The 17,322-nt window shown below is 40.5% G+C and overlaps 1 protein-coding gene across 2 annotated transcripts in view; it reads left to right on the top strand.

Moving 5' to 3' along the window:
* THSD7B (thrombospondin type 1 domain containing 7B) overlaps window positions 1-17,322 on the top strand; it is a 1,076,713-nt gene that overhangs the window by 774,407 nt on the left and 284,984 nt on the right. For both annotated transcript variants that reach the window (XM_027561747.1, XM_027561740.1), the window contains one exon: window positions 1,266-1,529. In XM_027561747.1, the coding sequence (XP_027417548.1) occupies window positions 1,266-1,529 (264 nt within the window). The remainder of the gene's footprint in view (window positions 1-1,265; window positions 1,530-17,322) is intronic.

The raw sequence follows: 17,322 nt of genomic DNA, 5'->3' as shown, positions 1-17,322 counted from the left end.
TCCAGTATTCGTGGGCTTCCCTAGTGACTCTGAGGGTCAAAAATCCACTTGCAATGAGGGAGACCTGGGTTCAATCCCCGGGCTGGGAAGATCCCCTGGAGGAGGACATGGCAACCTACTCCAGTAGTCTTTCCTGGAGAATGCCCAGGGACAGGGGAGCCTGGCAGGTTATAGTTCATGGGGTTGCAAAGAGTTGGACATGACTGAGCAACACAGCACATGTAAACTGTTTCACAATGAGAAAGTAATCTATGTATCATCAACTTATAGCAAGCATTTCCAAAACAGCCATTTAAGACTGGAAATAGATTAATAAAGCTCCCTACTATTTAAAATAACCAGCCGTGACTCTCACTAATGGCCCACTAATGAAGAAACAAAGAAAAAGTATTAAATCTGGGAAAACTTAAAAATCTAGAGGAAGTGTGTTAGTAGCAAAGTTGAGTCAAGTTACAGACTGTCTTAGAATCCATTAAACATAATTATCAAGTACTCACAGCTTTGAAAAATGACTCTGCATTGTCATTACTCAAAAGTTGGGACTACACCTAAAAGGTCCATAAAAGTCAACTGGTAATGTTAGGTCATATTCTAAAATCTTTAAGTTAAAAAGGTCTCTCAAAGTGCAAGTCATATCTTTTTCTCAGATTAAATTACCCAACTTGCTTTGAGCATTTATTTCAATATATTGTTTCTGTCAGCATTTCTGAGTTCCTGATAACAGGAATCAAAATAAATTACACTTTGTCCGCCACACCCCAGGTGACACCCAGGCTAACTCCAAGGCCATTGTCTGGGAGGATATAATTTTTTTCCTTGAATAAACAAACTATTTTTTTAAAAGTCACTTGAAAAAAAGGCAGAGTTATACTTACCCCATTTTGTTCACTTCCCTGGAAACCATTACTTTCAAGGAAAATGGAGACAAGGTAGTCAGTTTTTATCAACAAATTATAAAGACATCAATATAAATCAACAAGAATTTTTCTAGTTGTCAAGCCACTGTAGCAATTTTTTCTAAATATTTTTTGCCACTCTCCAATATGAAGCCTTTTTTCCCCCCAGTTAACTTAAATTTCAAAGTTGCTGTGGGAATTGCTTCATTGTCCTAGGATTTACTTCTGTGTTAAAGGAAAAAAAAAGTGGAAAAAAAAAAAAAAAAGAAAGGCTTTATTTGACTTAATTGCTTAAGAGCTTTGAAATGTGAACAACTTAGCAAAACAACAGATGTGAAATTAACACATCCATGTCTCTTGTTGGAACAGGGAAAAGCAGAAAGAAGGAGAAATGCCAGGATGCTGACTTGTACCCTCTAGTGGAAACAGAACCATGTCCTTGTGATGTGTTTACATCTCATCCTTATGGAAACTGGTCAGATTGCATCCTTCCTGAGAGCAGAAAGGAGGCTCATAGAGGACTGCGGCTACAAGGAGATACCAAAGAATGTGGACAAGGCCTGCGCTTTAGAGCAGTAGCCTGCTCTGATAAAAATGGAAGACCTGTTGACCCTGTCCACTGCAACAGTTCTGGTAAGGAAATGGGTGAGGAGTAACCCATGAGAATACTGACATGTAGCCCAGGATGTGTGTCCCAGGTCTAGAACTCATAACCTTGTTTCTTAATATTTGCTTCAGTTTTCCTTTGTCAAAAACACACTGCCTCTCATTAAGCATGAATATAGGAAATGTACATATACAGTGGTTATCTGGAATGTGAGTGTTCGGATCTTTGACTCACGTCTCTCTATACTTCTATGTGTGAGCACAGGCTTTCTCTGAGAGAGCCAAACCTAACACAAATGAATATATTTTATGCTGTTTATTGGTGCTTTAATCACTTATATAGAAGGCATCAGACCTTCAGTGTCTCATAAGGGTGTTGACAAAATACCAATGAAAAAGTTAATATTAAATGTTGTACAGTACAGTGTGTAAGTACATGTAAATTAAGACTAGAATTGTAGAAAAGAAATTAGGCAAGCTGGAGGAATTTTTGAAACTTTAAACAGGGAGTTCAGTTCAGTTCAGCTCAGTCGCTTAGTCGTGTCCGACTCTTTGCGACCCCATGAATCACAGCACGCCAGGCCTCCCTGTCCATCACCAACTCCCAGACTTCACTCAGACTCACGTCCATCGAGTCAGTGATGCCATCCAGCCATCTCATCCTCTCTCGTCCCCTTCTCTTCCTGCCCCCAATCCCTCCCAGCATCAGAGTCTTTGCCAATGAGTCAACTCTTCACATGAGGTGGCCAAAGTACTGGAGGTTCAGCTTTAGCATCGTTCCTCCAAAGAAATCCCAGGGCTGATCTCCTTCAAAATGGATTGGTTAGACCTCCTTGCAGTCCGAGGGACTCTCAAGAGTCTTCTCCAACACCACAGTTCAAAAGCATCAATTCTTCGGCGCTCAGCCTTCTTCACAGTCTACCTCTCACATACATACATGACCACAGGAAAAACCATAGCCTTGACTAGACGGACCTTTGTTGGCAAAGTAATGTCTCTGCTTTTGAATATGCTATCTAGGTTGGTCATAACTTTCCTTCCAAGGAGTAAGCTTCTTTTAATTTAATGGCTGCAATTACCATCTGCAGTGATTTTGGAGCCCAAAAAAATAAAGTCTGACACTGTTTCCACTGTTTCCCCATCTATTTCCCATGAAGTGATGGGACAGGATGCCATGATCTTAATTTTCTGAATGTTGAGCTTTAAGCCAACTTTTTCACTCTCCACTTTCAGTTTCATCAAGAGGCTCTTTAGTTCCTCTTCACTTTCTGCCATAAGGGTGGTGTCATCTGCATGTCTGAGGTTATTGATATTTCTCCCAGCAATCTTGATTCCAGCTTGTGCTTCTTCCAGTCCAGCGTTTCTCATGATGTACTCTGCATATAAGTTAAATAAACAGGGTGACAATATACAGCCTTGACGTACTCCTTTTCCTATTTGGAGCCAGTCTGTTGTTCCATGTCCAGTTCTAACTGTTGCTTCCTGACCTGCATACAACTTTCTCAAGAGGCAGGTCAGGTGGTCTGGTATTCCCATCTCTTTCAGAATTTTCCACAGTTTATTGTGATCCACACAGTCAAAGACTTTGGCATAGTCAATAAAGCAGAAAGAGATGTTCTTCTGGAACTCTTGCTTTTTCCATGATCCAGCGGATGTTAGCAATTTGATCTCTGGTTCCTCTGCATTTTCTAAAACCAGCTTGAACATCAGGAAGTTCACGGCTCACGTATTGCTGAAGCCTGGCTTGGAGAATTTTGAGCATTACTTTCCTAGCAGGTGAGATGAGTGCAATTGTGCGATAGTTTGAGCATTCTTTGGCATTGCCTTTCTTTGGGATTGGAATGAAAACTGACCTTTTCCAGTCCTGTGGCCACTGCTGAGTTTTCCAAATTTGCTGGCATATTGAGTATAGCACTTTCACAGCATCATCTTTCAGGATTTGGAATAGCTCAACTGGAATTCCATCACCTCCACTAGCTTTGTTCATAGTGATGCTTCCTAAGGCCCACTTGACTTCACATTCTAGGATGTCTGGCTCTAGGTGAGTGATCACACCATCGTGATTATCTGGGTCATGAAGATCTTTTTTGTACAGTTCTTCTGTGTATTCTTGCCCCCTCTTCTTAATATCTTCTGCTTCTGTTAGGTCCATACCGTTTGTGTCCTTTATCAAGGCCATCTTTGCATGAAATGTTCCCTTGGTATCTCTAATTTTCTTGAAGAGATCTCTAGTCTTTCCCATTCTGTTGTTTTCCTCTATTTCTTTGCACTGATTGCTGAAGAAGGCTTTCTTATCTCTTCTTGCTACTCTTTGGAACTCTGTATTCAGATGCCTATATCTTTCCTTTTCTCCTTTGCTTTTCACTTCTCTTCTTTTCACAGCTATTTGTAAGGCCTCCCCAGACAGCCATTTTGCTTTTTTACATTTCTTTTCCATGGGGATGGTCTAGATCCCTGTCTCCTATACAGTGTCACGAACCTCATTCCATAGTTCATCAGGCACTCTATCTATCAGATCTGAGCACTTAAATCTATTTCTCACTTCCACTGTATAATCATAAGGGATTTGATTTAGGTCATACCTGAATGGCCTAGTGGTTTTCCCTACTTTCTTCAATTTAAGTCTGAATTTGGCAATAAGGAGTCATGATCTGAGTCATGATCTGATCATGACCAGCCAGCTCCTGGTCTTATTTTTGTTGACTGTATAGAGCTTCTTCATCTTTGGCTGCAAATAATGTAATCACTCTGATTTCAGTGTTGACCATCTGGTGATGTCCACGTGTAGAGTCTTCTCTCGTGTTGTTGGAAGAGGGTGTTTGCTATGACCAGTGCATATTCTTGGCAAAACTCTATTAGTCTTTGCCCTGCTTCATTCCATATTCCAAGGCCAAATTTGCCTGTTACTCAGGTGTTTCTTGACTTGCTACTTTTGCATTCCAGTCCCCTATAATGAAAAGGACATCTTTTTTTGGGTGTTAGTTCAAAAAGTCTTGTAGGTCTTCATAGAACCGTTCAGCTTCTTCAGCATTATTGGTTGGGGCATAGGCTTGGATTACTGTGATATTGAATGTTTTGCCTTGGAAATGAACAGAGATCATTCTGTCATTTTTGAGATTGCATCCAAGTACTGCATTTTGGACTCTTTTGTTGACCATGATGACTACTCCACTTCTTCTGAGGGATTCCTGCCCGCAGTAGTAGATATAATGGTCATCTGAGTTAAATTCACCCATTCCAGTCCATTTTCATTCACTGATTCCTAGAATGTCTACATTCACTCTTGCCATCTCTTGTTTGACCACTTCCAATTTGCCTTGATTCATGGACCTGACATTCCAGGTTCCTATGCAATATTGCTCTTTACAGCATCAGACCTTGCTTCCATCACCAGTCACATCCACAGCTGGGTATTATTTTTGCTTTGACTCCATCCCTTCATTCTTTCTGGAGTTATTTCTCCACTGATTTCCAGTAGCATATTGGGCCCTTACTGACCTGGGGAGTTCCTCTTTCAGTATCCTATCATTTTGCCTTTTCATACTGTTCATGGGGTTCTCAAGGCAAGAATACTGAAGTGGTTTGCCATTCCCTTCTCCAGTGGACCACATTCTGCCAGATCTCTCCACCATGACCCACCTGTCTTGGGTTGCCCCATGGGCATGGCTTAGTTTCATTGAGTTAGACAAGGCTGTGGTCCTAGTGTGATTAGATTGACTAGTTTTCTGTGAGTATGGTTTCATTGTGTCTGCCCTCTGATGCCCTCTTGCAACACCTAACATCTTACTTGGGTTTCTCTTACCTTGGGTGTGGGGTATCTCTTCACAGCTGCTCCAGCAAAGCGCAGCCGCTGCTCCTTACCTTGGATGAGAGGTATCTCCTCACCGCCGCCCTTCTTGACCTTCAATGTGGGATAGCTCCTCTAGGCCCTCCTGCGCCCGCGCAGCCACTGCTCCTTGGGTGTGGGGTTGGTCCTCCCGGCCGCTGTCCCTGGCCTCGAGCGTAGGGTTGGTCCTCCTGGCCACTAAACAGGGAGAAGACCCTCTTTTTATTATTTTTGAACCTTGACATAATTTAAAAGATATGGGTAAACAGAGAAAAGAATGATGGTTAAATACAGTTGGTGTAAACATTGATGGGGGAGGCTTGACTATTGATAGCAGTGGAGCTTATCTAGTTCCTGCTCTACTTTTTGGTTTTTAATTACCCTTAAACAAACAAAAACTAAAGAAGTTAGGGATTTTATAGAAGGTACGAATAGAGAGAATTTATGTTTGAGTGGTAAACTCTAAAAAAATAAAATAAAATTGATAGATTTTGGTCACTATCATCAAGGCTTTTATATTTTATTAAGTTTTCTCAGTAACCAGAAATAACAAATTGAATTCACTTTTAACACACAAGTAAATGATAGTTTGTTTTTATTCTATATTGCTAGTATATCAGCTCATTTTATTTAGGCTATACCTGGATCATTATAGGAATGCAGTTTGAGATTTAATAATTTTTAGTTAGCACAGTCATTGCACTGCCTGTTGAGTTAGTCTGCAGTGTTGTATTCAGTGATTTTACTTTCAGAAACATTAAACACATCACAGACAAGTAACGGACCCATTTGGGAAAAGCTAGAGTTGATTACTCTGATCTTTGTTTTTCACCCAAAATACATTGTTGTTGTTTAGGGCTTCCCTGATGACTCAGGTGGTAAAGATTCTTCCGCCTGCAATTCAGGAGTCCTTAGTTTGATCCCTGGTTCGGAAGGATCCCCTGTAGAAGGGAATGGCTACCCACTCCAGTTGCTTAGTCACTAAGCTGTATCTGGCTCTTTTGTGACCCCATGAACTGAAGCCCTCCAGGTTCTCTGTCCATGGGATTTTCCAGGCAGAAATAATGAAGTTAATTATCATTTCCTTCTCCAGGGGATCTTCCCAACCCAGGGATTAAACCCATCTCCTGCATTTCGGTAGGTGGATTCTTTACCACTGAGCCACCTGAGAAGCCCTTAGTATACATAATGGTCTATTTTTAAAATTTTCTTGAAATATATTTGATGTATAACATTCATTGCATAAATTTAAGGTGTACAGTTTAATTCAAGACATTTGTAGGTTGTAATATGATTGCAATTGCAGTGATGATACACACATATAATATTATATATTTATCATTTCTTTTCAGTGTTTGGAAAAATTCTAGTCTCAGTAAGTTTGGTTATAAGACTATATTGTTGTCCATATTATTGTACTGTGCATTAGATCTCTTTGGCTTCTTTACTGCTCATTCCAAGTACATACTGTTAAAAAAAATTATTCTATCCTTGTCTTATCCCTCCACTCCTATCTCCTGGAAACCACCATTTTACTGTTTTTATGAGTTTGACACTTTTAGATTACACATATAAGTTGATATAACACATATTTCTCTGACTTGTCTCAGTGTACTATCCTCTAGGTCCATTTACATTGTCACAAATGGTTAATGTCTTTCTCATGGCTGGATAATAGTCCATTGTTTATATACACTACAAGTTCTTTGACTCGTCTGTTGATGGGCACATAGATTGTACATATAGCTGTGGACAACACAATTCAGTAAATTCTGAATTACTTATGCTAACCGCACAATTGCACTCATCTCACATGCTAGTGAAGTAATGCTCAAAATTCTCTAAGCCAGGCTTCAGCAATATGTGAACCATGAACTTCCTTATGTTCAAGCTGGTTTTAGAAAAGGCAGAGGAACCAGAGATTAAATTGCCAACATCCGCTGGATCATCAAAAAGCAAGAGAGTTCCAGAAAAACATCTATTTCTGCTTTATTGACTATGCCAAAGCCTTTGACTGTGTGGATCACAATAAACTGTGGAAAATTCTGAAAGAGATGGGAATACCAGACCACCTGACCTGCCTCTTGAGAAAGGTGTATGCAGGTCAGGAAGCAACAGTTAGAACCAGACATGGAACAACAGACTGGCTCCAAATAGGCAAAGGAGTATGTCAAGGCTGTATATTGTCACCCTGCTTGTTTAACTTATATGCAGAGTACATCATGAGAAACGCTGGACTGGAAGAAGCACAAGATGGAATCAAGATTGCCAGGAGAAATATCAATAACCTCAGATATGCAGATGACACCACCCTTATGGCAGAAAGTGAAGAGTAACTAAAAAGCCTCTTGATGAAAGTGAAAGTGGAGAGTGAAAAAGTTGGCTTAAAGCTCAACATTTAGAAAACGAAGATCATGGCATCCAGTCACATCACTTCATGGGAAATAGATGGGGAAACAGTGGAAACAGTGTCAGACTTTATTTTTTTGGGCTCCAAAATCACTGCAGATGGTGACTGCAGCCATGAAATTAAAAGAAGCTTACTCCTTGGAAGGAAAGTTATGACCAACCTAGATAGCATATTCAAAAGCAGAGACATTACTTTGCCAACAAAGGTCCGTCTAGTCAAGGCTATGGTTTTTCCTGTGGTCATGTATGGATATGAGATTTGGACTGTGAAGAAAGCTGAGCACCGAAGAATTGATGCTTTTGACCTGTGGTGTTGGAGAAGACTCTTGAGAGTCCCTTGGACTGCAAGGAGATACAACCAGTCCATTCTGAAGGAGATCAGCCCTGGGAGTTCTTTGGAAGGAATGATGCTAAAGCTGAAACTCCGTACTTTGGCCACCTCATGTGAAAAGTTGACTCATTGGACAAGACTCTGATGCTGGGAGGGATTGGGGGCAGGAAGAGAAGAGGACGACAGAGGATGAGATGCCTGGATGGCATCACTGACTCAGACGTGAGTCTGAGTGAACTCTGGGAGTTGGTGATTGACAGGGAGGCCTGGTGTGCTGCGATTCATGGGGTTGCAAAGAGTCGGACACAGCTGAGCAACTGAACTGAATGGATTTTATGGAATACTCAAACCACAGATAATATTAGCCCGGTCTCTTTGTCTTTAGGAATATCACTGAGGGGACCACTATTAAAATTATGCCTCATTTAAAGCAAACAGAACACTTAAGAGTGGAATTTGTGTCTGTATCCTGTCAGCAGATCTTTGCTGCTGTTGAGTTTATCACTGTCTAGTGTCAAGGTGTTGGATTTAATTCTCAACTCTGTGTGACAACAGGCCTGGATGATTACCTAATTCAGTCAACAGAATAGAATGTGCCAAAATAATGATACTTTGGGAGAGTTACATCCAGTTATGCCTCTTATCCCAGTGATATTATTTTCAAAGAATAGGACATGAAAGCACCCCACACCTCAACATACTCCATTCTCTCCGCTATGTCCTGCCTTCATCCCTTCCTTCATTCCCGTCTCTGCTCCTAACAAATCTTTGCCCAACTCCTATAATAAATCATTCTTCATCACTTCCTATTCCCCATTCATGTATGTGTGCTAAGTTGCTTTATTTGTGTCATACTCCTTGAGACCCTATGGACAGTAGGCCTCCAGGCTCCTCTGTCCATGGGATTCTCCAGGCAAGAATACTGGAGTAGGTTGCCTTGCCCTCCTCCAGGGGATCTCGAACTTATGTCTCTTATGTCTCCTACATTGACAGATGGGATCTTTAACACTAATGCCACTTGGGAAGCTCCTTATTCCCCTTACCAGTCTTTATCTTTCTTCATGGTACTTAATCACTAACTAAAATATTATGCATTTACATTTTAAAAACACTTTATCTCTCTCTCCTATGATTGGATAGTAAAATTCCAATAAAGAAAGAACTGCTTTTTATTTTTTACTTTTCTTTTCAGCTATATCCATGGCACCTAGAATGATGCCTGAAAGTTAGTAGGTATTTAAAACATATTTGTAAACACATGACTAGACCATCAGGTCTTAATAAGTTTGCCTCCTAAGCATTTTCTCAAGCTTCTCTTTTTCTCTTGCTGTCTACTACATCCAGTGACAGATGTTACAATATTGTCTTAACCACCTGATATCTATTATCCACTAAGAGCCATCAATCATCACACTAAAAGACATGTGTGACCATGCCAGTGCTGTGCTGGCAGTTTCTCCTGGTCTCTTCTGCATATACCAGCTCCTTAACAGGACCTTAAAGGAGTTCCATGACTATATATTCCACCTGGCATGCTCTTTTTCCTCCTTTCATGAGGCTCCTCTTCCTTTGAGATAAGACAAAGTGATGCCTGATCCAGGAAGCACTTTTCCTACTTCCATTTCCAGGGTAGGTAAGAGGATCATCCTTTTTTTCCTTTATCAATATATTTAGATTTTTTTTTAGCCATATACTGCCAAGGTCCAGCCCCGGCTGATCCAGGGTGTTCGAAGCGGGGACGGCATCGACGAGGATCAGGATACAATAGCTTCAATTAGATATTAATTAGAGATGTAAAGAGTAATAGAATGAGGATAGCTCAGTAGGAAAATTCAGTGGAGAAAAGAGGCTGAGTAGCTTGGTTTACACGGGAGACCAATAAAACTTCAAGACAAGAAGTTTGCACCACTTACGTAGGCCGCAGGCATCCTTCCGTTCTCCCGAAGGAGAGGAGACACTGAGGCCTCCCCAGTCAGATCTTAGAAGCCCAGGCATAATTAGTAAGCTTGGTGGGTTCCGCGCTCCAGATGGAGACTCAGCCAGAGTTTGAGAGAGAGAGCCGACATGGGGAGACCAGTATTTTGAGAAATTGATCCCAATTCTTTATTTTCCATGGTCTACTTTTAGACACTGAAATGTTACGCAAAAGTCACGCGGGGTCAGCAGTCCTGACTTTTATCAAAGTATTTGCTTCATACAAATGTATACAGAGGTCTTAGGGGTGTTACATCATCTTCTGGCCAAGGGGCCTGCTGACCATTTATGACCCTCTCCTTGTGACAGCGGTCAATCAACCAGGACACTTATTTCTCCAGGGGTGATTATTCTTAAAAAAGACTCCACCTTCCAAAGGTACCAGATAAAGTTGCATTCCTATAGGGTGAGGGTGTAGTGGGTTTTAATTAAGGAAAGAATTTACTTAGCCTAAGGTCTAACATGATTAATATCAAAGGTTAATACTTATTTCTTCTATATATTCATTAATGTGTGTAAGGGCAGGGGATATGGAGACTTAGCAACAAACATTGGCTCAACAAACGAAAAACCCTTCACCAATATAATTTCTAATCAGCCCACTATACTTATACTAATAGTTTTCTAACTTCTCTAAAGAACCTGTTTTTAGAAGGTTTAAAGCATCTCGTGCCTCTCATGGTTGGGAGGCTGTGAGCAATCACACGTGGCCGGACAAGCCTGTCCAGGCAGGCTAGAGAAACTTCAGAGGAATTTGTAGGTTAAAACACTCTTGTCACGCCCAGGAGTTTTTATTAACTGGAGCTCTAAGTTAACTACTTCTCCAAAAGAGGTGGTGGGGGACAGCCCCCCATAAAGTCAGAGGTGTAGGTGAGAGCACAAAGTAGTAAAGTAGGCAGGCTCTGGTTATGGGAGTAGATGCTTGAGGATTTCCAGGGGGACTCCTGAGCCTCGATCCCGCCTTTGCGTATGCCAAGCCTCCTTCCTCATGACCTTTGCCATGGGCGGAGTGCCTCACGCTGGCCCCCAACAATATACTTTTCTGTTTCTCTTACTAACCTGTTTGTTTATTGAATCAGGTTCATTTCAATTCAGGTGTATTGACTCAAGTTCATTTCTCCATCCCCAGGGCTTAACACAGGGTCTGGCGCACAATAGACTTTCAGTTATGTTGGTTGAATGAATGAAAAGGTGAGTTTAGATATGACCAGAGGCAACGTGCATGCCTTGATAAAAGTTTTGTGTGTGTGTGTGTGTGTGTTAAGAGTTGTTTGGGTAGAATAGCTGAGTATAATAAGTAGGGAACCACAGAGAAGTTGACTCTAAAACACAAGGCCAGACAAACACTAGAATATTTTGTTTTATTTTGCCCTTAAAAAATGTTTGGGATTAGGGGAAGTCCTAATGTACTGGAATGAAATTGTATTGCTACCAGTAGACAAGGAATATTTTTGAAAGAATGGGAAAAATGCAGAAAAATAATTTTCCTAGTGATCCAGTGAGAACTATGTGAATAAAATTTTAATTCATCAGATTATAAAGTGAAAATGGAATTTGTTTCATATCTGATTCCAGATAAATTATGATTGAGTTGGAGAGGCAATTAATGATCTTATATTAATGATCACTTGTATTTCACCCAGAAATAACTTGGCATTTGCAACTTAAGTCTAGTACAGCAAGTCAACTAATTTGCTGTTATATATAAGGAGGTATGGATAGCAAGCAAAGCACAATAAGAAATCTTTGTGATTTAAAGAATAATATTTCATGTACTTGCAGTTACTGACAAAATGGGAATTTAATCTTAGTACATTTAGAAAGTTTAGTTTCTATGACTGTTGCAGGAAGGGGGACCCCTTCCAGGGCCCGAAACTGGGCTCTTGTCCAACACTCGGAAATGAATTGTCTGAGGAGACACATGTGCTGACAAAGCAAGAGATTTTATTGGGAAAGGGTACCCAGGTGGAGAACAGTAGGGTAAGGGAACCCAGGAGAACTGCTCTGCCACGTGGCTTGCAGTCTCAGGTTTTATGCTGATGGGATTAGTTTCTGGGTGGTCTTTGGCCAATCATTCTAATTCAGAGTCTTTCCTGCTGGCGCACACATCGTTCAGCCAAGATGGATGCTAGCAAGAGGGATTCTGGGAAGTGGACGGACACGTGGTGTCTCCTTTCAACCTTTCCTGAACTCTTCCGGTTGGTGGTGGCTTATTAGTTCTGTATTCCTTATCAGGATCTCCTGTCATAAAACAACTCATGCAAATGGTTACTATGGTGCTGGGCCAGGGTGGGCAGTTTTAATCAGTGTGCTTCCCCTAACATGACTATATTGAATTTTATATTATTGAAAAGATTTAGCTCAACTACATATGGGCTAGTTTGTTTTGGCCAAGATAGACTGAAATTTACATCTTTATTAACTGAATTGTTTAAAAGAGCATTTTATGAAGTGTCCTGGCAAAGAGTTGTGTGTTTCAAAGATAGGACAAACTTTTAAAGGTATTGTGAGCTCTCCTTTATGAGTCCACCAGGCAGAGAGACTGAGTAATTATATCTCTTGCAGAAGGAAATAGCAACTCTTTAGTCATCTGCAGCTTTTGCCAAATGACCTATTTCCTAAATCTTCTGCACCTGTATGTTTTTTCAGATGTTGAAAAGCTCTTCAAATCATCATTTGAGAAGGAATAATAGTGTCTACTCCTTAGCAAATAAATTTAAGTTTGACAAGATGGATATGCGTCTGTATTTTCTGTGTTGAGATTTTGCTTCCTTTGCTTCATTTTTCCTGTGAATGTTGCTATAAAAATTCATATGAAATCACTACTTAGAGATGCTTTGATCCTCTATCCGTGTTTCTCCATTCCAGTGGTTCTCCCTGATTTGCTCAGATTCCTTACCTTTCCTTAGATCCACAGCAGTGAGGACCCACTACCTGGCCTTTCTCAGTCCTTCCTTCCACCACCCTTTGGTCCCATTCCAATGAGAAGAATCTTTCCCACAGGCTGGTATCATGATCACTGCCATAGATTTTTAAACTCTCATTGTCAACTGACTGCCCAGGCCACTTAGTGTGACATACAAGACCCTTCATGGTTTTTCCCTTTGTTAACCCTTGAAACCTCATCCTTTTTCCTTCCCATGCTGAGCCCCAGCCATCTTAGAACCTTGCATATCTTAATGCATACCATTCCTTCTCATGAGGCTTTTGCCTTCTCTACATACACACTTTAATTTTTTCCCCCTTGCAAGCTAATTCTCTAGTAGACTCCTAGTAACCTTTTAGGACTTAGGTTAGAAATGTCACCCTTTCTGGGAAATTCCAGGCAATCCTGCTAGTCAGTTCTTTCCCAAATCCTAGAACCTATTAGGAGTTAAGTGTATCTGCTGTATATACCTTGAAAAAACAGGCTCCCAATCCTAGTACTTCTCATATTTTACCTGCTGTATGTCTTAGTCTGTCCTGCCACAGAGGAGTATGGCATCCCTGAGGGAGGGACTGTGTCTACTTCATTACTGTGTGGTCACAAACATCTGGCAAAGAGTCAATGCATCATACATTCTTGTAATTAACAAAACATAGAATTTAAATCTATGCTTCTATGTAAAGAATTTTCATATACATATATGTAGTAGTTTTTTATGACTGCTCTAAGAATACCACACACAGAAGCCAATGGCACCCCACTCCAGCACTCTTGCTTGGAAAATCCCATGAACGGGGGAGCCTGGTAGGCTGCAGTCCATGGGGTCGCTAAGAGTCAGACATGACTGAGCGACTTCACTTTCACTTTTCACTTTCATGCATTGGAGAAGGAAATGGCAACCCACTCCAGTATTCTTGCCTGGAGAATCCCAGGGACAGCAGAGCCTGGTGGGCTGCCATCTGTGGGGTCGCACAGAGTTGGACACGACTGAAGCGACTTAGCAGCAGCAGCAGCAGCAGCAGCAAGAATTCCACAACCTTGGTTGCTTAAGATGACACACTTACTCTTCAACACTTCTAAAGGTCAGAAATCCAAAATCAGTATAACTGAGTCAAAATCAAGGTGTAGTCAGAGCCTCACTCCCTTCAAAGCCTCTAGAGGGAAATCTATTTCCTGACATTTTTCCAGATTCTAGAGCTGCATTCCTTGGTTCATGGCCTCTTTCTCTGTCTTCAAAACCAGTGGTATAGCATCCTGTTTGGTGTCTTATTACTTCTTTAATGTCAATTCTGTCCCAATCTTTGTTTTCCTCTTGTAAGGGCACTCAGGATAGCCCAGATTCATATTCCCACCTCAATATCCTTGATTTAATCACACCTGCAAAGTCTCTTTTCACATATAAGGGGCCATTCAGAGGTTCCAGAGATTAGAACTTAGATATCTTTGGGGGCCATTATTTAGCATACCAGAATATGTTAAGGCTGTTGTATTTTTGCAACTAAACCTTTTAAAGATGTGCAAATGAAAAAGAATTGGAAACTTCTCATGTATAAGAACCACTCACAAAGTGTTATTTTTTTTCCTGTGTGTAGTGTCTGCACAATAGGCTTTATATGTGAATAGTTGATACCATAACCTGCAAATTATTAGACAAAATATCATGGCTAAAATGTAATACAGAAAGCAAACACAATGTATAGAGACTCACAGAATGGAAGATAATATTTGCAAATGTGTATCTGATAAAAATAGATTTGCATCCAGAATAAAGTCTTTTCAGTCAACAACAAAAAAAGACAACCTAGTTGAAAAATTGTCAAAGAATTTAAACAGGCATTTCTCCAGAGAAGATATATTAAGTATACATGGCTTTTAAACTTCTGAAAAGATGCTTAATATCATTAGTCATTAGGGAAATGGAAATCAAAACTGTAATCAGATGTCACTTCATATCCACTAGTCAAAAAGGCAATGTGTTGGTGAGGATGCAAAAAAACTGAAATCTTCATACATTGCTGATGAGAATATAAAATGATGAGACTACTTTGAAAAAGTTTGACAGCTCCTTAATAAAGATAAACACTGAGTTGCCATATGACCCAACAGAAATGAAATATACACCCAAGAGATTTGAAAGCATGTATTCACATAAAACAGAAATATTTTGCAACATTACTTGTAAAGCCAAAATGTGGAAACATCCCATATTTTCATTTGCTAATAAATGGATAAATAAAATATAGCATTTGTATTTCAAATTAGCTTGGCAGTTAGAGGAATGAAGTACTGATACCTAGGATATACTCATTGAAAGTATTAAGAGATGGTTCCTACAGGCTGCCCCCCAGGTGGTGCTAGTGGTAAAGAACCTGCCTGCCAATGCAGGAGACATAAGATACGTGGGTTCAATCCCTGGGTCAAGAAGATCCTCTGAAGGAGGGCATGGCAACTCACTTCAATATTCTTGCCTGGAGAATCCCATGGACAGAAGAGACTGGCAGGCTATAGTCTGTGGGTCACAAAGAGTCTGCCTCATAGATAAGATTGCCAGAGGGTAAGAGAAACCCAGAAGTCCTTGTCCTGATGCTACCTTTCTCCTACTGACTCTTCAAATCCCAAACCCCCCGAACTCTCAATATGTTGCTGCTTTAGAAAGTAGGGTTGTTAACCAGGGGTGTGCTAGGGTTCTGTATTTATTTTAGCAAAGTATTTCTGGCTGCAGAGTTGAGGTTAGATTAGATAAAAGAGAAAGGTAGAGAAATCATCAGAAGAGGGTTGCAGTAGCCTCTGTGAGAATGAAAAATGAGAGTCCATGGGGAGGGGAAGAGGAGAAAGTATTTGAAAGTCAGGAGGGATAACACTTATTAAAGTTGGGGAAACAGGGCAGAGTTGGGAGAACTTTTGAAAACTAGGTCAGTGATGGATGTTGACATTAATAAGGGTAAGGTACAAGCTTGAGAGTAGAAAGTGGAAAACTCAGTATTGAACAGTTTGAGAACTGAGCAGAACAATTATTAGAGATGTGAAAAACCCACACAATTGAAAATATTTGAGGTCAAAGAGAGAAATTTCTGTAATTATAGTTTTGGAATATAGATTTTATTTTATTTTTTTTTCTAATTTTATTTTATTTTTAAACTTTACATAATTGTATTAGTTTTGCCAAATATCAAAATGAATCCGCCACAGGTATACATGTGTTCCCCATCCCGAACCCTCCTCCCTCCTCCCTCCCCATACCATCCCTCTGGGCCGTCCCAGTGCACCAGCCCCAAGCATCCAGCATCGTGCATCGAACTTGGACTGGCAACTCGTTTCCTACATGATATTTTACATGTTTCATTGCCATTCTCCCAAATCTTCCCACCCTCTCCCTCTCCCACAGAGTCCATAAGACTGTTCTATACATCAGTGTCTCTTTTGCTGTCTCGTACACCGGGTTATTGTTAGCTTACAGGTGGCAACGTAGGTGATATAGATGACATTGACAGGTGAAAGTGATGACCCCCATCAGACTAAAATATTTTTATTTGGGATGGTAATAGAAGAGTCATGTTCCTTCTACTTAAATCTTCTCACCAATTAGAAGTTTATTACTGTAACAATCAGCTGAAGTGCTCTAAAAATGGCAAAGGTTTTGATTTTTTAAAATCAAAATGCCTTCCTTCATTGGTTCAAATAACATTATTCAATTAAAATAGATTTAAAATATTGTCTGCCTAAGATCACTTCCAAAATCTGAAAATATATGCCCCTCATATTAATATCAATAAATTTTAAATGTTTTATTTTCCAGGTTATCCAGAGTGCTTTGTGCTCTGACTCATGTGCAATTTCTGGTTTCTTCACATTGTGCTTATTTTTCTTCAATACGTTTCCGTTTGGCAACTAGTGCTTAAATGATAGTTGCAAGGACAAGATGCCCCAGTGTCACTTTCAGCACCCCCTTTCCTGTACCATGTGCCCCGTCCACACTGGACTCCTCCCACCTTCCCCACGCACCTTCTGTCCTTGTGTGACTGCATTCCTTTGCCCGTGTTCTTTCCTTTGTCTGGTATCTTTTTCTTTTCAAAGTGAACTCCTGTTCATCTTTTTGAGCCAGATATCCAGTTGACTTCTTCATAGAGCCTTTTCCCCAAGTTCACTAGACCAATTCTATATTTTCACAGAAACAGTGTCATACTTTCATGTGGAACATTATTCATATTAGACTTTACCTTTTTTTTTTTTTTTTTGCCACTCAAGGCATGCAAGACCTTAGTTTCCCCACCAGGGATCAAACCCACACCCTCTGCAGTGGAAGCAGGGAGTCTTAACCACTAGCCCAGCAGGGTACACCAGGGTACTCCAGACC

This window comes from Bos indicus x Bos taurus, chromosome 2 (assembly GCF_003369695.1).
Source record: "Bos indicus x Bos taurus breed Angus x Brahman F1 hybrid chromosome 2, Bos_hybrid_MaternalHap_v2.0, whole genome shotgun sequence".
Classification (NCBI taxonomy): Eukaryota; Metazoa; Chordata; class Mammalia; order Artiodactyla; family Bovidae; genus Bos; species Bos indicus x Bos taurus.
The sequence above is the reverse complement of the archived record's forward strand: the minus strand, read 5'-3'. Positions and strand labels throughout refer to the sequence as shown.